Here is a 21,411-nt window from a genome sequence, read left to right as displayed (position 1 = left end):
TGTGTGTGTGTGTGTGCATGCGTGTGTGTGCTGACGCATTCCTTTCCTTTAATCCCAGGGCTTAAGACAGGCAGAGGCAGGATGATTTCTGAATTGAGGCTAGCACGTACTGCATAGCAAGTTCCAGGCCAGCCAGAGGTACATAGTGAGACCCTGTCTCAAGAACCAACAGATAAACACATGAAAACAGCAACAAAAGCCTTTACTGTTTTGAATTCTGTGGCTAGAGTAGTTGTAGGGAAGAGAAGACAACACATTTTTCAAGTGGAGCTAAAATATCTTCTCGTTTCCACAGAAGTGTTCTAAATACAAAAAGAGTATGGGTTTGCATTAGCTTTAGGAAATACATTTTTAATTTATTTTTTATTTTATGTTTGTTGGCGTTTAACCTGCATGAATGTCTCTTGAGGGTGTCAGAAGGCCTGGAACAGGTACAGATGCCTGTGAGCTGCCGTGCGGGTGCTGGGAACTGAACTTGGTTCCTCGGGAAAGACAGCTGCTACTGTTAATCACTGAGCTGTCTCTCCAGCCCCAAGGATATGGGTTTAGGCTTTCTAGGCATGTAAGAAATGTGTTTGTGTCTCCAAACTCACCTAATCATGCCTGAAGGAAAAGAGACCTTTCCTCCCTCAGGATTGTGAGTGTTGCAGTCAATCTTATCAAAGGCTGAAGTAGCAGGACCCACTCTCAGAACGGGCCCACCTGCAACTTCTCCTTCTTGAGTGTGGCTGCAAGTGAAACCTTTGTATCTTTTCGTACATCACTTCACACTTAGTGACCGGAATGGGGGGCTCTGAAGCCCCGTTTGGTCCGGGGACTGGCATTATTGATATCACTATAAAATCTATAAGTTCCTACATGGAAATGAAGTATAAAGACTTGGAGGTAGGGTGCATGCTAGTCTTGCCCTCTGGTCCCATAAGAGCTCCTCCATTTGACTCTGAATTTGAGAGAGGAAGACCTCAGTGTGGGAAGTCTCACTGGTCACAAACTCTTTCAGTCTGGCAGCCGCCCGAGCATCCATGCTGTTCCTGGACAATGTGAAGCAGCACCTGCAGCGGCCTGTGTGGATTAATGCCGACGTCCTTCCTGGGCCAAATGGGAGCAGCAAAGTAGTAGACGCCAAAGCCTTTCTGGACACCGTGACGTCCTTCTTCCCAGACGTGACCTTTTCCTTGGGTTGGACAACAGGGTGGCATCCTGAGAAAGTCAATGAAGGTGATAATTCTAATCAGTTTGCTTTGAGCAAATACCAAGTTGGTCTCTGAGAATGTGTGGAATATTCTGAACTCATTTCTTCAGTAGGGTACAGAGCAAACTCATGTGTTAGCTCAAGCACATGAGAGCCTTTCAGGCAGGAGCAAGCTGTGTCAGTGTGGCTGAGGAGCACAGCTCTGTCCCTGAACATTTCATTGTTGTCCAGTGGTGTCTTAGGGTTTCCACTGCTATGAAGACACACGATGGCCATGGCAACTCTCATAAAGGTAAACATGTAATTGGGGCTGGCTTACAATTCAGAGATTCAGTCCATTATCATCATGGCAGGAAGCACTGCAGACAGGCAGACATGGTGCAGGAGAGGGACCTGAGAGTTCTACATCTTCATCTGTAGGCAGCAGCAGGGGACTGCCACATTAGATCTAGCCAGAGCACAGGAGACCTCGAAGCCCGCCTCCACAGTGACACACTTCCTCCGCCATGGCCACACCGCCTCATAGTGCCACTCCCATGGACCAAGCATTCAAACACATGAGTCTATGGGGGCCATGCCTATTCAAACCACCCTGGGTGGCTTAATGATGTTCTGCTCGCTTAGTGTGCCCAAGACCATGGGTTCCACCCAGCACCATGAAACACATGAATACAACTGATGTTTTCCTTGTACTGTGATGCTTGAATTCTCTCTGAGCTCAGTGGAAAATGTGTGGAGTAGGAGCTCATCTGTGAGTTACTGATAGAGCTGTCTTCTCCTGGGTGATTTGGTTTTTAGTTAATTGTCTTCCAAGATTCCAATCACAAACGCACACTCCTCTCTTCCCACCTCAGGATACACCTGGCCGATGGTGAAAGAGATGGACTACATATGCAGCGAGCTAACCCAGCCTGTCACCTTCCCTGTCAGGGCAGCTTTGGTGAGGCAGTCGTGCTCTCAGTTGCTCTGGCTATTGACGAAATCGAGCAGGTACGGATTATCTGCAGTAAGAATGGCTTACTCTAGCTAGCCCATATAAAAGACACGCATCCTGGTACTCTATTTACAAGCTGTAAGCCCAGATCGGGCAGGTTATGAGCTATTCTAACGTATGTCCCATCCACATGTCCCTTGTTACTTGCCGTATCTCCTGGGCACGTGGTGTTTGTGGACCATCTCCTCTCATGGCGGTCCCCTCCTCCCTTGGTCTCCTCTCTTCTTCCTCGTCCCCTCCTCTGGTCTCTTCTCAAACCATTCACTCATCCTCAAGTTCTGCCTTTCTCTCCCTACTGCCCACTCACAGTCTCTAGACATTTATTAACTAGTTAATTTGAAAGTGTGGTGCATCATGGTGGTGTTCATGAGGATCTCCTCGACTTGGGGGCTACTATTTAGCATTTAAATACCTAGCAACACCTGAGTAAGCCCCACAACTATCACCATATCAGTGTACAATGTGGAGAGAAGGGCGTATGTGTGCCTGCAAGCCCAGCACTTGGGGAACAGAAGCAGAAGGCTAAGGAATTCAAGGTCAACCTCAGCTACAGGGGGACTTGGAGTCTAGCCTGGGCTACCTGAGTCTCTGTTTCAAACAGAAAAAAAATGGCCATGATATACTAATCATCAAAGGACAGTGGGTGAAAGAGAGAAGGACTGAAAACTGATGAGGTCAGCACACAGATTCCCTCCCAGCAGACCTTAAGAGCATGGCGTCACGCCTGCTCTCCACAGTCTGTGCGCATGGCAGTTCCGAGGAAATGCTATCATCTTCCAGGTGTAAGTACAAAAGGGGGCTTGTCTTTGAACGCTACCATTGCAGAAATCTTTTTCACACAAAAGTTTAATCATTTGACATATGTGAGAAATTAGCTGGGGTTGGCAGGGTGGCTCAGCAATTCCACATGTTTGCCATGAAAGCCGATGACCTTCTCATCGTGCCTTGCAGCCCACACAAATGTGTCAAGAGAGAATTGACCCCACAATGCTGTCCTCTGACCTCCATACATGAGCCATGGCATGCATGTGTGTACACACACACTCACAACACACACACACACACACACATAGACACTAATAATATAAAAATACATTTTAGGGACTGGAAAGATGGCCCAGTGGTTAAGGACAAGCACTGCTCTTGCAGAGGACCTAAGTTCAATTCCCAGCACCCATGCCAGGTGACTCTCAGCCACCTGCAGCCCCAACTCTGGGGATCACACCTCTGAGGGCATGTATACTCACCTGTACATGCCTATACATAGACATACATGCATATGCATACTCACAGAACTTAAGTGGGAATAAGCCGGCATTACAGCCGTCAAAGCGAAGGTTTAGTAACTGGTTCAGAAGCAGTTGACTCTCTAGAGAAGGCTGTGCATACAGCTTCCTTATTCTTCCTTATTCTACCCAACGAAAACAGACTAGGATGGCATATAAACAGGATTTATTATATTCTATGTGTACAGTGCTTTTTACCCATGTGTACATGTATAGTGTCTGCATGCCTGGTGTTCACAGAGGTCAGAAGAGGGTGTCAGATTCCCTGGAATTGGAGTTACAGATGATTGTGAGCCACCATGTGGGCTGGGAACTGAACCTGGGTCATCTGCAAGAGCATCAAATGCTCTAACCACTGAGCAGTCTCTCCAGCCCCCAGGCTAGCTCTTTAATGTAGTTTCAGAATAGTCGCCTTTTCTTGGTATTTAAAGGTAACACATCCAGAAGCTATGAAAGAAAACTTTGCTATATTTGAATAATAAGAATCAGGAATTCTGGTAAAAATAATATTTTGATACATGTCAGAGAGATACAAAGAATTCTAACACATAAACTTGTTTTTTATAATCATCTGGCAAAAAGCCCTGCTTAATAATTCACAGGTTGGAGAGAATAGAGGAAGCAGGCCTGTTGTTGTGTGCATCATAGATGTAAACTGATTTATTTCCTTAAGGAAACAGTGGGCGTGGTCATGGCTTTGTATCAGTGAGGGCTTATCTACCTAGGAAGTGGATGTAAGCACAGAGAAGGGCTAGCAGAGTTTCCAAGCATTCCGGTCGGAGACTGGCTGAGTATATTATGGCATGCTCTCATAATGCAAGGTTAATACTTGTTATAGGCCGTGCTGTAGGCTTGAGGTTTTCATATGGACAAATCTCTGTTAAGTATAAAACATTAAAGCTCACAATGATCTTATAGTAATTATGATTCTACTTGCATGAGAAACTGAAGTATGAAATATTTATAGATGGATTAAACTTGAAGCTGTGTGAGCAGTTGTAGCTAGCATTATGGCAAAAGACAGACGTTAGAGGGTACCAGACAGTAATCTGTCTGGCTAACAAGCAGAAAAAAGATGTGCTGAGCTAATGAGGAAATCTTTTTTTTTAATTCTATGTGCATTGGTGTTTTATCTGCATGTATGTCTGCATGAGGATGTATGTAACTCTGGAACTAGAGTTAGAGCCAGTTGTGAGCTGCCTTGTGGGCACTGGGAGTTGAACCTGGGTCCTCTGGAAGAGCAGACCGTGCTCTAACCACTGAACAACTCTGCAGTCCCGAGACAGTTATTTTCACAGTGTGCAATGCTTTAGATGCTCTTCTGGGCAGGCATGGCATCCTCATTGACTCTTACTCTTATCACTGATGCTGCTTCGAGGTTTATTGGTTTTCATTAGTGTTGAAGAATTACTCTGAAGTCAATTAGCATACTATATTAATTTTTAAAGATTATTTTTTAAATTGTGACACTAAATTAAATTGTAAAAGTTGGATTCTTATGCAGAACTCCAGCTTTTGAAAACACCTTCTTGTAGCCCTGTTTGAGAAGCATTCACAATATAAACAGAGTATTTATGTGGACACGGAAGGCTTAGCGAGCGTGTACACAAGCACCGTGGAGTTAGAGCCACAGCTGGGAGGAAACCTGGCCAAGGCTACACTTTGCTCATGTGCAGACTGCAGTATTTCCACTGATTGGTGATGGCGGTTTTGAAAGGTCATGTCTGATCTCCCGAAAAACTCAGAGAGCCCACAGTCAGAGATAAGTCTTTGGAACATGATCCTAACAGGCCTGACAAGTGCCACAGACAGAGGAGCAAGTACCACAGACACTGCGGGCCGCCCTGTGCTGTGAACCCTAGGAACTTTCCTTTTCTGTTAAGCAGAAACTGCAGAGTTCTTAAATATCTAGTGTTAAGTCTTTCGAGTTGAAAGTGGCGGATTATATATAGTTTCCCCCCTGGTTTTGAACATGGCAGCTGGATATTACCAAAGGCTATTCCAGTGACCTAGAGAATTCTGCACAGTAAGTTGACAGTAACTTCTTCAAGCTCGGGTCTTTTTTCCACAGTAAACTGTCTCACGAAATCCATAGAGATAATATTTAAGAGCAGTGAGTGGCTACTTTCATCCTCATTCTGAATCTGTATAAAGCGCTGGACAAACACCAATGGTTGTTAACCCATGACCTGTCTATTTACAATAAGGACATTGTGTGAGAAATAGTTTTTAAAGTAATGAGTTCTCATGACATAAACAGCATAAATTACCAGCATTTCAAATGTTGCTCGCAAGTGGTATGTAAATAAGTTTGTATATGGGGTTGGGGACTTAGCTCAGTGGTAGAGCGCCTGGGTTCGGTCCTCAGCTCCAAAAAAAAAAAAAAAAAAAAAAAGTTTGTATATGAACAATGCTTTAAAAATGATCAGGGGGGCTGGAGAGATGGCTCAGCGGTTAAGAGCACTGTCTGCTCTCCCAGAGGTCATGAATTCAATTCCCAGCAACCACGTGGTGGCTCACAACCATCTATAATGAGATCTGATGCCCTCTTCTGGTGTGTCTGAAGACGACAGCTACAGCTTATATAGAATAAATAAATCTTAAAAAAAAATGATCAGGGAAAGTTGGGACAATGGTATACCTTAGGTCGTCGCTAGCGATATCAGCCATTTTGACATGTGTCTCCTGGTTGCTAACTTGCACTGTATTTCATTATCTGTTCATGTTTATGGACTACATACTGTTTTCATCATGTCATTTTTACCAAGTTCTCTTAGCCTTTGCATGTGTATATGTGCGTGTGATGCACAGTCATGTATGTGTGTGATGCACGTGTGTGCATGTGTGTTATATCCATGTTTGTGTATGTGATGTGCATGCACATGTGTGTATTTGTGTGATGCATGTATGTGTATGTGATGCATGTGTATGTGTGTGAGGCATGCACGTATAAATATATGTGTATGATGCATACACGTCTATGTATGTGTAATGCACACATGTGTATGTGTGCAATGTATGTTTGTATAAGTGTGTGATGCACACCTGTATATGGAAAATCTTTCCCCCAATGCAAGTACAGTATTTAAAGTTGCTTGAGGCTTAGAAGACTGTGGAAGCTAAGCCTCTTTTTAGTGATATGAAACAAACAGTTTATTCCCTTCAGTTTATTCTCCTTCAGTTTATTCCCTAAGTATTTGTCACACGAAGTAGTTGGAAACAAGTAGCTAAAAGGACACTAATCACCAATAAAAAGACAATTTAGAATTCCTTTCAGTATCATTTCATTAATGAATAAAGACAAATATGTTTTTATTTAAATACTTTACCTATCTTCAGTTGGCATTTAAAATATACTTCACATACTATGTGTATGCACGTGCATGTGTGTGCATGTGTGTGTGTGCGTGTGTGTATGGAGGGGATGCTGGGAATTTCATCCATGCCGAACAAAGCAGTTCCCCAATGAACTACGTTCTCAGATCCTAGATTTTACTCTTATGAAAAGTGTATAGCTTATGGAAGGGCATATTTTCTTCAGTAGCCATAACAAAAGTCTAACACAAAATAAGTACAATTACATTTGAAATTTATGCCATGACTGTCACTGTTCTAGACACAAGATGAGTGAAATTAAACTATAGAGCAGTGGTTCTCAACCTTCCTAATGCTGCAACCCTTTAATACGGTTCCTCATGTCGTAACGACCTCAACTGTAAAATTATTTTGTTGTTTCTTCATAACTGTAATTGCTACTGTTATGAATTTCAAAGTAAATATCAGATATGCAGGATATCTGACATGTGATCCCAGTGAAAGGATCACTGGACTCCCAAAGGAGACTTGACCCCCAGGTTGAGAGCCACTGCTGTGGATATTATGCAGTGACTCATTGTACCAGCTAATTGAGCGGTCTTCATCCCAGAACTTCTGATTGTAGAGACTATAAAACCTTGTCATTGTTACAGCTCTAATGGCCTTACACAGCTTGAGACAGGAAGAAGTGGGAAATTTATTATTTATTTTAAATTAGAGCAAAAGCCTTGAGATGTTTATCTAAGTTGATAAAACAACAAAATCTGATCATGATTTTACCATAGAAGACTAGAGGTTAGGTGCCGGGACCACCACCGTGGCAAGCGCTGCCTTGCATGGGGGAGGCCCTTAGCTCACTTCCCAGCTCCAAAAAGTAACAAATCCCCAGTGTATTAAAACTGTGCGTGTCTCTGTCTGTTCACTCAAGGGAGCATGCCCATGTGAGCACTGGAAGCTGCAGCGTGCAGGCAACGGTGTCAGGATCCCTTAGAGCTGGAGTAAATATTAGTGGCTGTGAGCAACCCCACGTGACCTGGGTCCTCTGCCAGAGCAATCCAGGCTCTTAACCCCGGAGGCTACTGTTTCTGAAAAGTCCTTTGCGGCGGTTGTGCCCTGCCTGGATCTAAAGTATATGTAATGTTCACTTGCCATGTTAGGGTTTCCAATCTCGGCCCATACCTAGACAGGATATACCCAGACGCCGTGGTTCCACGTGGAGAGGTTTAGTGAGAGAAGAGTAGAAGAAGAGAGGAAAGGCGCCGGCCATGGGCACGTGGAGGGGGGGGGTGGTGACGGAAAGGGGCAAGAACAGAGAAGAACAAAGAGCAAGAGGGGTAAGAGAGGGTAAGAGAGAATAAGTGAGGGAGGAGGGGGCAAGCAGCCCCTTTTATAGTGTCAGGCACAGCTGGCTGTTGCCAGGCAACTATGGGACAGAGCACAGCATACCAGGCTGCTGCCTGCCAGGTAGCTGTGGGGGTGGAGCTTAAACAGAATACCAACATGCACGTATAGGAAGGTCTTTATTTGTACCTGCTTATGTCCTAATCTTCTAATACTTCTATCATTTTAAATGGCTTTCAGTGGATTTTCAAGTTTTCAAAGCAAAAAAAAATGTATATTCTCTTTAAACAATATTTTCTCTTCCTTTTGAGCTATCATTTCTTCTCGCTTTTAAGGCATGCTGTTTAGTGTTTCCAGAACAGGGGCTCACAGCTAGGGTAAAGCTAACTCTGAAGCAGATAATGTCTCAGGACATCTTGGTTCTCCAAACTTGTGTGTGTGGCAGCGACTCCAGGAGGCATCTCGTGACAGGAGTCTTGAGTGTGTTCTGTACTGCACAGGACACCCGCAGGAGAAACAATCTCACGTGATGACATAATGCCCATGTGGGGAATTTGAGAAAGGCATCCAATTATTAGTGACTGTGGGCATTGTTAATGTGGACGCTTTCCAAATCCTGCAAAGATCCCAGTCTAAACAAGCATCAGATTCCCAGTGGCTGTTCAGTTTTCCCAAGCGCCTCTTCACTTCCTTCAGAAGCAGTCCCGGCCCCCTGTGGTGGCCACATCTTTAATCCCAGCAGGCTAGCAGGGGCAGGTGGATCGATATGTGTTTGAGGCCAGCCGGTCTGCACAGCAAGTTCCATCTAGACTAACCCCCACACAGTGTCTTCTTTTCCTCTGTGCTTACTGAGAGAATATTTAGTGCTATTTCGCACTGACCATCCATTCACTTCCCCATGAGGGTATGGCATGAGATGTCTCGACGCCAATTCTGTGCTCATCTTCGTGATTTTGCTCCCCAGTTTTAGCTATGGGAATCCTGTGCATTTCATAAGATGTGCTGTACTTTGTTATATATCCAGGGATATTGAAGAGAACATTGCAATGGCCTGCATGTGAAATGTAAGCTTGAGGCTTTGGGGAAAGCTGAACTTGAGGAACCTTTCTACATACTGTTCTGAAATGGATTTGTTTCTCTTTCAATGGCTTTAGAAACCAAGTTGCGTCAGTTATAATTTTTTGGAAATTTGTTCGTTTTGTCTTTAAAAAGTATTTGGTTACAGCTGACTTAAATAGCCTGTTACTCTTAGTTCCTTACGAGTCTTCAGTTCCTTGGTGCACCTGAGCTTTTCTTAGACTAGAGAGTTTGCCTGTGTGGTATATTCATGTGTACATCCTCATATGTGTACCCACAGGCATGCAGACGCACTCACAGGCCAGAGAGCGATGTCGTGTCTTCCTCAGGCACACTCCACCATATTTCCTGCGACAGTGTCTCTCACTGAACCTGGTGCTTATGGATTGGCTAGGCTGGGTAGCCACCCTGCTTAGGGGTTTGCTCCCCCACCGCCATGCTGAGGTTGCTGGTCTGTGCACATACCATCACACCCTTCTTCTACCTGAGTGCTGGGCACCCCTTTCCACATCCTACTTCCAGGACTGCCAGAACTACATAGAGAAACCCTATCTCAAACAAACAAAGTTTTACCCACTGGGCTATCTTGTCTCCCCATCCCTAGACTGGATGATAATTCCTTAAGTAGGATCTTGGATTGGTTTTATTTCTCTGGCTTATGACTTAGTAATCCCTTCCCTTTCTTCCTTAAAACATAGTTCTGTTCACTTCCTGTTGGATGCTTATACTGCTGGCTGTCCCCTTTGCACTCGTAGAGATGACACTCTGAATGACTTACATTAATATAGGTGTTGAAGACTGCTCTCTCTCTGCCCTGTGCTTGACTTGTACCCTGTCGGTCTCTGCAGCTCCCTGCATTGCTGCTTTGCACTGTGCTGCAGCCGTGGCCCTTTCTCTTTTAGTGTCATATCAGACATTACTTGAAAGAAACTTCAGCCACCTCAGTGATAGCTTTATCAGTCTCGCTTTCATTAATCCCCTCTGCCTTTATTGTCATGTAAGGAATAATACCAATATTCCTACTTTTTTTCAAATAAGAGAATATTTTGATGTTGAATCTGTTGAACTATTTTTAATTCCCTTGCTCTGTTTCATGGTTCTGAGTCTTTTGATGACACTAGCATGTGGGTTTGATTACTGTGGCTTTGTAATTTGAGTTTACAAATTACAATTTATGTGATACTTCCAATATTTTTCTTCTTGCTCAAGAGTCTTTAGACATTCAAATCTTCTATGGTTCCATATAACTTTAGGTCGATTTATTTCTGTAAAAATGAGTACAACAGTGGTTTGAGTGAGACGTGTCTCTCAGAGGCTCAGGTGTTTGAACATTTGGTGTTGTTTGGGGGAGGTTTGGGTGGTGCGGCCTTCTGAGGAGTGTGACCCTCGATGTGGGCACTGAGATTGTAGAATTCTACCTGTTTGTTTTCTGTTTCATGCTTGTGGTTTGTGATCTCTCAGTTTCCTGTTCATACACCATGCCTACCATTGGCTGCCATGTGTCCCCATCATGGGCTTGTTCCTCTGCTACTGTAAGCCAACAGAAACCCCCTTTCCAAGAGTTGCTTCTGGCTGTGGTGTTTCACAGCAACTGAAAAGTGGCTCATTCATAAGTTGGTGCTAAGGGTGGGCTGTCTGTGAGGAGCTGATCATGTGAGGAGAACCTTTCTGAGAGATGTGGAGGGCTTTGGAGGTCTGGACTAGAAAAGTGGTTGAGTGCAGTAAACAGAGTTTACAGCAGCCACAGTGGACCCTGGAGCAGAGCCTTTCAGGGAGCAGTGCCTACTGTGAGGAAGGCCTGGCTCCAGACAGCAGAGGAAAGCGAGGACTTCAACAGCAGATGGCCGCAGACCATTCCTGTGGTGTTCGGCAATGGCTCTGGCTGCTTTCTGTCTTTGCTGTAAGAACTTACTTGAGGCTAAATTAAAAAGTAAAGGAGGACTTTCTTTAATGGGAGAAATTTCAAGAGTGCATGATGTTGATTCTGTGGTGTGGTTGTTGTATACAGTGAAAAGAGCAGAGGGGGCAAAAAGAAGTACAAATGCACCACTTGAAGAGAAGAAGAGCCCAGGTGTGTCCTGGGGGACAGACTGTAACTGTTAGGGAGATGGGCACCATTGAGGAGAAGCATTCTGCTCCGCACTGGGACAAACGTAGGTGAAAGACCCACAAGCTTCCAACTCTAGAGGCAAGACAATGAAGGGCTCATGGATTCCTCCTCCGAGGGCTCAGATTGCTGCTGAGGTCAGGCAGCATGTGCATTGGAGTCCATGCGTGAAGGCCCAGAGAGGGCACGAGGCTGTGAGAGGACTCAAAGCTGTGAAAATGAGGCCTGATTTGCAGCAACAAACTACAAGATGTTGGCAATGCTAGACCTCCGAGACAGCTACCCAGAGGAACTACACACTGGGAGTAGGATAGCCCAAAAGATAGATGTGTGCTGCAGGGACAGAGGCATCTAAGCCCTTTAAGCCCAGATGTCAGACATGGCTACAGGCCTGGTGTTGTGACCCTGCTAGGCTCTGAACTTCCTTAGGCCTGGTATTTCTTCGAGGTGCTCCCATTCCTCCCCTTAACAACTGTAATGCACATTCTGCCCCACTGTGTGTTGGAAATACATGATTTTTTTTTTTTATTTTACAGAGGGTTACAGTTAACAGATTGCCTTAAGTCTCAGAAGAGATTTTAGACTTTTAAATAGGGTTAAAAATGTGCTCCACAATGGGGACTTTGGAAGGTGGACTAAATGCATTTTTGTATAATGTTATACCCATGAGCCTATGGAGGCCGGGGAGTGGAACATGGTGGTTTGAATGAGATATGTCCTTCCAGTCTCGGGTACTGGAACACGAGGTTCCCCGTTAGTGGTGCTGTTCAGGGAGGTGTAGGTGGTACCGAGTTGCTGGAGGAAGTCCATCTCTTGGGGAGGGCTTTGAGATTATAAATCCTTCCCTACTTTCAATTCATTCTCTCAGCTCTGTGCTTGTGGTTGAAATGTGAGCTCTTAACTTCCTGCTCCCATCAGCATGCCTATCGCCTGCTGCTGCCACCTCTGTCCCTTCCCACCGTGATGGGCTCCTGTCCCTCCAGACCATAAGCTGAAGCAAGCTCGCCATGTTTGACCATGGTGTTGTTTCCCAGTGACAGAACAGTAGCTAGTGCAGGTACTTTGCTAGGACCTCATTGGTTGCTTTGATGGATAAACAGTGTTAACTTGTACTCGTCATCCTTAGTCTACAGACACCACACTTCATGTGTTAAATTTATTCCTATTTAATTCCCTGTGATGCTCTTGGATTGGAATTGTTTTCCTATTTTCTTATTTATTGTTAGTATGTAAAATGCATGATTTTTATGTTGTTTCATGTAACTTTACCATCTTCGTATTCCGTTGCTTGAAGAGCTGCCGTGACGAAGGCAGCTTACAAGAGAAAGCATTTAATTGGGAGCTTGCTTATGGTTTCAGAGGGTAAAGTTCATGACTGTTATGGCAGGACGCAGGCAAGCAAGCATGTACTGCAGCAGTAACTGCGATCTGTGAGAGAGGAACCGTACCTGGCAGGGGCTTTTGAAACCTTGAAGACCACTCTTCCATGAAGGAATCTCCCAGTAAGACCTCATCTAATCTTTCCTAAGCAGTTCCACCAGCTGGTAACCAGACCTTCAGATATGTGAACCTCTGGGGTCTATTCTTATTTAAACCACCACATTTACTAAATTTATTGCTTTGACAGTTTTATTTGTTTGAATTAGCATATATTATTATAGAGTCTATATCACATGTAATCAGCTACCTTCTTCCCACTCCCTTCTAAACCTCTTACTCCCCTTGGAGGTCACCTTTCCTTTCTACTTTTATCGACTCTGTTCCCTTCACATATAATACTAAAATCTATGATCTTCAAGAAGAGAAAATATATGGTGTTTGTATGTTGCACAGCATTATCCCAGAAGACATGAGCAATAACTGCTTACCCCAGATAGAGGATTGATATCACCAAAGTCCAACTTGGTGAACCATTAAGTTTATTTGGGTTATTTGCAAGATTGTTTACTACTATAGTATGAATGGCTCAGAGGCATTGGCATCACGAAGAGCTCACCCCAATACAGTGGTGACTTATGAAAGCTGGGATCCCAGACCTATCTACTTAACTGGCTGGCAACTTTACAGATCAAAGTCTCCTCTCTACAACAGGCCTTACTGTTTATTAAAGGAGGAGGAGGGGGATTTCTGAGTTTGGTAAGTTTTAGGAACTTCCTGAGACTTGTGAGTTGTTTACTTTCTGAATGTTAAGTCATCTTCCTTTAGAGTACTTCCTAGGTCTTAAGGAGTTGTCCTGAGGGATGGAATGTTTTAATTCAGAGAAAATTATCTTTCTGTGCTTGCGATACGTAAAATAATTTTCAGCTATGATTTTTAACAAATGTGGTATCATTTCTGTTTATGGCTGAATAAAATTCAATTTTATACATATATATATAATATATATAAACATATATATATAATATATATAAACATATATATATAATATATAAACATATATAATATATATATATAATTATCACATGTTCTTTAGCTATCTGTTGATGGATGTTTAGGATATTGTGAATAGTAGACAGTAGACATGAACGTGCAAGTATCTGTTTGATAGGATGTGGGATGCTTTGCGCGTGTGTCCAGGAGTACCATAGCTAGGTCTTGTGATAGTTTTATCTTCAGTATTTTGAGCAACCTCTACACCAATGTCCTCACTGTCCCTGCAGTCTGACATCCCACCAGTGATTTCTCTCTTCTTGCATTCTCTCCAGAATTTGTTTTCTTGTTCTAATATGGAACCTCAAAATTTTTCTTTTCTTTTCTTTGATGGCTAAAAAGTGTTGGAGCTTTCTAAAAGTATTATTGGCTGTTTGTGTTCTTTTGAGAAATTTCTACTCAGTTCATTAGCTTACTCTACTGATTATAAGATTTAGGGCTTGGATGTTTAATTTCTGCAGTTCTTTCTGTTTTCTAAATGTTAGCCCGAGTGCCACTGGCACCGACTTCCTTTCCTTCTGTAGGCTGTGGGCTCACCCTCTTGGTGGCTCCTCGTGCTGTGCAGGAACATTCTGACTGCATGTAGTTTCATTGTCAATTCTTAGAGTTGTTTCCTGCATGTTTAGAGCTCCGCTTAGAAGGCCTTTGCCTCTGCCTATACTCCCTGTTTCCCTGTTTGTCTCTGGCAGTTTCAGATGCAGTTTTTCCGTCATCCAGGGTTCTTGTGAATTGTGTTGTTTTCATTTGAGACTAGAAGCTTTTAAAATTCCCTCTCTGCTTTAGTCAACATCTCACTGTTCATTCAAAAGTGTGTTTTTTTAGGGTGTTGGTAGAGTTCTTGCCTAGGATACAAAACGCATGGATTTGATCCTCAGAAGTAAATACATAACAAAGGTGCATCATTCAGGCTAAATGCCAGCTTAGTTTCTGTGGTTTCCCTTGCTACTGATTTGTAGTTCTAGTTCAGTATAGTATGATACATTATTAGGAAGTATTTCAATTTCATTAAATCTGGCTTTGTGGCCTACAATTTAATTGATTTTAGAGATTTTATCTCTCACCAAGAAGTCCTTGCTCCCTGCCAGTCAGGTGAGACATCCACAGCCATGTCTTGATCTAGCTATGGCCTAAGTTAGATTTGATACTTCTTTGATATTTGGAGGAGGGTCTGGAAGATCCCCCCGATAAGAAGCAGAGTGAGGAACTGAGTTCCCCCACTGTTGCAGTCAGGACCTATCTGACCTTGCATGCCTTTTAACGCATACCTTGCTTATGAAGCTGAGAGTCCTAAAGATTAAGTGTATAAATACTTCTTGTTTTCTGCCTTTTCTATGGGTTATTCCTTTTTGAACATGTAGAATGCTTCTCCATCTCTAGTGATGAGGCTGGGGACCACTCTGCAGTGTTATGAACATGTAGAACAGGTGAGAGGAGGATCCAAGGACAGGATGTGATGCAGCAGGGACACACAGATGCCCCAAGGTGCCGGCCGCCCACAGTTTCTTGCTCTGTGTTTTAGTTACATTGGCATTCACTTATATAATAACTGGTTAAAAATCTACATTTGTGATTTATATACCATCTGTGATTTTTTCACAATAAAAATGTTTTTAAAAATATATACTGAGGGGGTTGGGGATTTAGCTCAGTGGTAGAGCGCTTGCCTAGCAAGCACAAGGCCCTGGGTTCGGTCTCCAGCTCCGGGAAAAAAAAAAAAAAAATATATATATATATATATAGAGAGAGAGAGAGAGAGAGAGAATTGATTTAAATGAATCCAGTTTAAGATATCCTATAACAATTTTATTATCCCATTTCAGTCTTAATAAAATGGAGAGCTGTTTAATGAGGCAGAAATGACCTGGAAAATTCTTTTCTTAACCTAAATGATCATATCTGTGTCTTGTTATAAGGTTCGTTACCATGGAACCCAGATAAATTAATAGATCCCATCTGAGAAAAAAATAATAGAATTAAAAGTGTATTTTTCTTTTCTGTGACCTACACTGTAGTTTAAAATTCTCAGTGTGTTGCATTTCACTTCGAGAACTAAGTCTGAGGCATCTTCCTCCTCTGTGTGTTTCTTTCTGCTCAGATCTCCTCAGGACTGGAGCTTAACAAAGCCACACCCCTCACTCGCTCTGTGTCCCCATCAGTGCAGAAATGCCCTAGAGCTCTCTCCTGGATCCCCACTAGCTGGGAAAATGGGATGCAGTTCCTGGAGAGAGTCCTATTTCCAGGCACAGGCAACACGGCCACATCAGTAAGGAGGGAAACAGGGCAAGTAATCCCCAGACACGCGCCGTCTGTGCGTGTATAAAACTTTGCATAGACTCTTACTTTAAAATTGTCTTCTTCCCTTTTTTTTTTTCATTTTATTTTTGTATATTGTATGTGGTGAGGTTCTCACGTGCCTCACAGTGTGCATGCAGAGGTCAGAGTACAGCTTGCCAGGAGCTGGTTCTCTCTCCCTGCACCAGTGGGTCTCTAGGACTGAGCTCAGTCACCAGGCTCAGCGAGGAGCCCTCTCACCAGCCCATTTGCTCTTGTTAATGACATCTCTTGGCATTCCGTCACTCCATGAGAAAACCTCAAAGGCATAATGGGGCCATCATTAGTGACTGCATATTGGGATTGACAGTGACGCTGATCACCTCACAATCTCTTCCCATCATGCATTTCGTTTCAGTCCGACCAGGCTATTAAGCAAATCCAGGTTCACAGTTGTAATTTTATTTGGAGGACAGAGTCTTTGATCAGCAGCAAAATCTTTCATCAGCTCCTTTTACAAAACATGACTCATTCCCAGTGCTACCGTGTGGGTCTCTAAGCCACTGAGCATCTCGTAATTGAAATGTAGAAATTACATAATTTATACGGCAGCAGTGGGATCTGTCTCCTTGCTGATGGCTTTGATGTTGCGGAAGGCCTGGAGCAGGGCAGTGCGGTCAGACAGTGCGGGGGCCTGGGGGGTTCTCCACCTGTTTCTGATCTCCGTCTTACCTATCCACTTCTGTTTTAATACAGGTACAGCTTGACCGTGTGGACTGGAAAAGACGACATTTACCCCACTGAAGATTTACTTTACATTCGAGACTGCTTTAACAAAACCCAAGTTTTCTATGATATTTTGGAACCACAAAACTATGAATTTAAACAAGCCATTGGAATCCGAGTCACTCTCTAAGAATACATTTTAAAATGTATATATATATATTTTTTTCTTTTAAATCACTTTCTCTTTGGTTTTATGATCCTTTGCTGTTTGGTCTCAATCAATGGCTGTATTAATTGTAATTGTTGCTTTATGTTAAATTCATTTAATCAGATGCATATTGTATGCCTCCTCTGACTACAGTGTCTCATGTCTGTACAAGATTTTACCAACTGCAATAAAATTGTTTTAAAATTATAGTAAAAATGTTCCAGCTGTGTGCGGTAACACATGGGACTTGTGGAACTAAAACAGGAAGATCAAGAATTCAAGGCCAGCCTGGGCAATATTGTAATACCCTGTCTCAAAAGCAAATTTTTATAACGTCTCTTTAATCATCATACATTAATTTTGTAAAAAAAACCTGAATTAATAAATGAACTACTTTTTACTGAAATTAGAAGTGCAGTATATTTGTCTGGAGTGAAGTTTTCCTATCTAACCCTTAGCGACTTCCTTGAGTTTTTCTGCACGTATTCGTTGGTTGTATGGATATGCATGCCATGGCGGGTGTCTGGAGGTCCGAGGACAATGTGGGCTTTCTCCTTCTACCATGTGCATCCTGGAGGTCAAACTCAGCTCTTCAGCGTGGCAGCAAGAAGCTGCACCCCTGAGCCATCTTTCTGGCCTAACAGTCTTAAAACAGTAGCGCATAACAGTTAGGTGACATTCAAGACGCTGCCACTCAGATTAAGGCAAAAAGGAGCTTCTTTTGTGTTCTGAGAAGCAAGAGAACTTAAATGAAATTGTGAGATCTATTCTGCTGCAAGGTATATTCTGAATGGCCTCTTGTGTGTGACACTCACTATTTCACACTATTTCACTATTTCGTAGGTGACTGAGGAGCACCTTAAAAGACACCATTGAGATGGCTCAGTGATTAAAAGCACTGGCTGCTTTTTTACAGGACTCAGTGGCTCTCAACCATCTGAAACTCCAGATCTCCTATCTTCTGGCCTCCTCAACTACTGCACTCACGTGGTGCACAGGCACACATTCAGACAAAGCACCCATGCACATGAAATGAAAATCATTTCTTAAAAAAAAAATGAAGAGACACCATTGAGGCGTATCTGATAACGGAGCGCTATTTACGCAAAGAGCTCCTATACAACTGGTAAAAAGCCAAAAGCCTGCGTTTTAAAAATGAGACAAAAAATAACAGCTACATCACAAAATAAAATATTTGTATGCCCAAAGCAAGTTTTCCTGGTAAGGTTCAGACAGTATTACCTCTCATCCAGGACAGGTTATTTAATGCACAGTGAGGTCGCAGTGCGGATGTTGCAGAATGGCTGACACTATAAGGACTGATAACTTGTGTGAGGGGCAGTCCCGCAATATCCAATAAAGAGAATAACTCTACCCTAGGACCCAGCCATTCTATCCATAAACACAAAGTCAAGGGAGTGCCTGTATTCACAGAAAAAGACTGGTGGCAGAATGTTGGTGGCAGTTATATCCTGAGCCCCTAATTAGAAACAACACATTTCCATCAGCAAGGAAACTGCTAAATATAATGGACTTACTACACAGCCCTAAAACAGTGTGAGGTGCCTATTCACAGGCAGGGTAATAGTAAACACAGCGTAGAAGGAACAGGAGAGCTGAGAACACTCTCTGTGACTCCAACAGATCAGAAGGATGGATGCTCAGGGTACAGCATTGGGCGGGCAGTGGGGTGACTTGGGCCAGTCGTGAAAATGCCCATGGCTGTGCCAACACCCATACTTGGATGTGTGTGTGGCAAGGAATTACTGAGAGGTACTCTTTACTGTGTCGTAAGGTATACATATCAACCTTTGATAGTATTTTCACAGATCTTAATAGACAAAAATGTGTCAGTTGCTAACAGGCACTGAGAAGCCAACCCTTTCAGCTTTTGTTAATGAAGAAAGATGCCATGGGTCACCAAACAGCACTATGCATTCTTCTATGCATTCTATGCAAAGTTGTTCACATGCACAGAAGAATTTTGGAAAGGTACACAAAGTACTTGACCCTTTCACATACCCCAAGCCTAGAGTGTCAAGGTTGTCGTCCCATAGCTTTTGAGTTCTGCTTCCCACAACTCACAAGACCCTTGCACCTTAGAGGAGCCATTGATAAGAAGTTTGATTGTTCCAAAATTCAGAGTCTTTCAAACCTACAATTGCTTTTGGTCCTGTGGGAGTGGTGTAATCACTTGTTAGCCACTAGGATTTGATTTCTCCAGTGGAAAATTATTAAAAGTAATTTGGAACAGTTTGTTGATTTGCTTGTATCTTAGTTCACTGGGCTTTTTACTCTGGTAATCAGCATCTAGTGAATTCACAGAAAGGTGCTGCGTCCCTCTCCATGTTATTTTTGATGTGAGCCTGCCTGTGAGGAGCTTTCAAGGTTTGAGAGTCACAAGAGTAATGTGTTCATGAACAAAGGCAAGAGTAGTTGAGTGTTAAGAAAGAAAGATTCAGATGAGCCTAATCTCTTCCTGTAGAAAATGAGATTGATCGAGTCTGCCCACCCAAGGACTTCTGTCCGGGTTTGATGCAGACAGATCCATAGAGGAACTGGGACTACTGTTCTAGCGGCCACACCCACATTACACTTCTAATTTGCCTGTCATTACTTGTCTCTCTTCTTTATACTCATTGGCTGTAAGCTTGGACCACAGTTTGACCAATCACGTGGTTTTGGAAGAAGCCCACAGTTTTCTGGGGCTCAGCTAAGAGAAAATGGAGCAGCCATCTTTCTCCATGTACCAAAACTCTACAAACATTTCACTGTGGCCTCCATGTTGAGACTCCATCCAGGTTGTGGATCACCCAGCAAATAGCACCACCAACTAGGAAGAAAGTACTCGAATAGTGTGCCTGGGCGGTTGTGTGTGTGTGTGTGTGTGTGTGTGTGTGTGTGTGTGTGTGTGTGTGGAGGGGTGGGATGGGGGGTGGGGCGTTTTCTCACTTCTCGTTCAAACTACCATAGCATGTGAAAGGTCCTGGGTTCAATCCCCAGTATCAAACGCGCGCGCGTGCACACACACACACACACACACACACACACACACACACTCCTCGTGTTGTACACCAACCTTTTTGTGCTCCCGCCTGCGTGGGACTGTAATAACTTACTTTGCCACTGGCCATGGTAATTTAAGAGCTTTACCCAGCAAGGGCCTTCTGTTCACCTTTCTTCCCACTGATTTTATAGTTCTGCTCCATCATGGCTGCCTGCTGTAAGATGAACTCATATCTGCACTGGCCAGAATGTTCCAACCGCTTCCAATTCAAGGCGGCTTCCACGTGTCTCTCAGTGGAAGTGACATTTATTCCTTTATTCAAAGTTCTTGGTCCTAGAAAGGACCCACAGTTACAGGAGCCAGCTGGCGAGTTGGTTTTTGTTTGTTTGTTTGTTTGTTTATTTGTTTTATCTTTCAATTTGAGAAAATTGATTTGGATTGAAGTGTTTTTCTGGGCAATCAAAAAATCCGTGCAGTTCCAACCAACCCTGAGTGAGCAAAACAAAGCAGAAGGCTGTGCGCATGGCTGAAACCCCAGAGTCTGCGCTCGACTTTCCCGATGCAGTCCAGAACATGTTAAGACAATCTCAAAGAAAGGCCAGCAGGTAAGAGGCCCGCCCTCCTGCTGCGTGTCTGATCCACAGCCTTCCCCTTTGTATGGAAACGGTACCTCTGTCTCCCTAGGACAAGCTTCTCCATAGATTGGAAGCCCTAGTGGAAATATTCTAGTAGCTTCTTTTCTAGTCATGTTCGATTGCACTTGGAAGACTCTAGGCTAAGAATATAAGGCCAGCCAGCCAATCTCAACAGACTCTACTTGAGCTAAATACCACCTTTTATCTATCTATCTATCTATCTATCTATCTATCTATCTATCTATCTATCTATCTAAAGCACGACTACACTGTCGCTGTCTTCAGACACACCAGTCTTCAGACACACCAGAAGAGGGCATCAGATCTCATTACAGATGGTTGTGAGCCACCATGTGGTTGCTGGGAATTGAACTCAGGACCTCTGGAGGAGCAGTCAGTGCTCTTAACCTCTGAGCCACCTCTCCAGCCCCTAAATACCACTTCTTTTACCTGCTTTTAACTCTTTTGCAGAATCTTCATCGTATTTTTCATTTTTTGCATTGATTAGTTGTGAATCGATATGACAAACCACCCACAGCATCACGGAGGAGAGAAGGCTTTATTTGGTGTCGTGGTCTCAGGGTTTCAGTCCACCATGGGGTGGGATGCATGGCAGTGGGACCATGTATATGGCTGTGCCTGTGGCTGTCCCCTGTATGGCTAACAGGTGTAGACAGTGACCCAGAACCAAGGGTCATACTACACCCTGCAAAAGAGTGTACCAAGTGACTTCTCTGCCAGCCAGGCCCCACATCAGAAAGGCCCCGGCAACACAAAATGCTGCCACCAGCCTAAAGAGCAAGTGCTCAGAGTGGGAACCTA

The 21,411-nt window shown here is 43.5% G+C and overlaps 1 protein-coding gene across 8 annotated transcripts in view; it reads left to right on the top strand.

Annotated features, from left to right (window-relative positions):
* Positions 1-17,364, top strand: part of Fam151b (family with sequence similarity 151, member B) — a 36,844-nt gene extending 19,480 nt beyond the window's left edge. For 3 of the 8 annotated variants that reach the window (XM_063282336.1, XM_063282337.1, XM_039102823.2), the window contains 3 exons: positions 1,001-1,218; positions 2,047-2,182; positions 16,770-17,353. In XM_063282336.1, the coding sequence (XP_063138406.1) occupies positions 1,001-1,218; positions 2,047-2,182; positions 16,770-16,929 (514 nt within the window). In that variant the 3' untranslated portion in view covers positions 16,930-17,353. Of the gene's footprint in view, positions 1-1,000; positions 1,219-2,046; positions 2,183-16,769 lie in introns of all 8 variants that reach the window. The other 5 variants (XM_063282342.1, XM_063282338.1, XM_063282339.1 and 2 more) reach the window with 3 other exon arrangements.
* Positions 17,365-21,411: the final 4,047 nt, after the last annotated feature.

Source organism: Rattus norvegicus, chromosome 2, assembly GCF_036323735.1.
Source record: "Rattus norvegicus strain BN/NHsdMcwi chromosome 2, GRCr8, whole genome shotgun sequence".
In the NCBI taxonomy this organism is placed as follows: domain Eukaryota; kingdom Metazoa; phylum Chordata; class Mammalia; order Rodentia; family Muridae; genus Rattus; species Rattus norvegicus.
The sequence above is the reverse complement of the archived record's forward strand: the minus strand, read 5'-3'. Positions and strand labels throughout refer to the sequence as shown.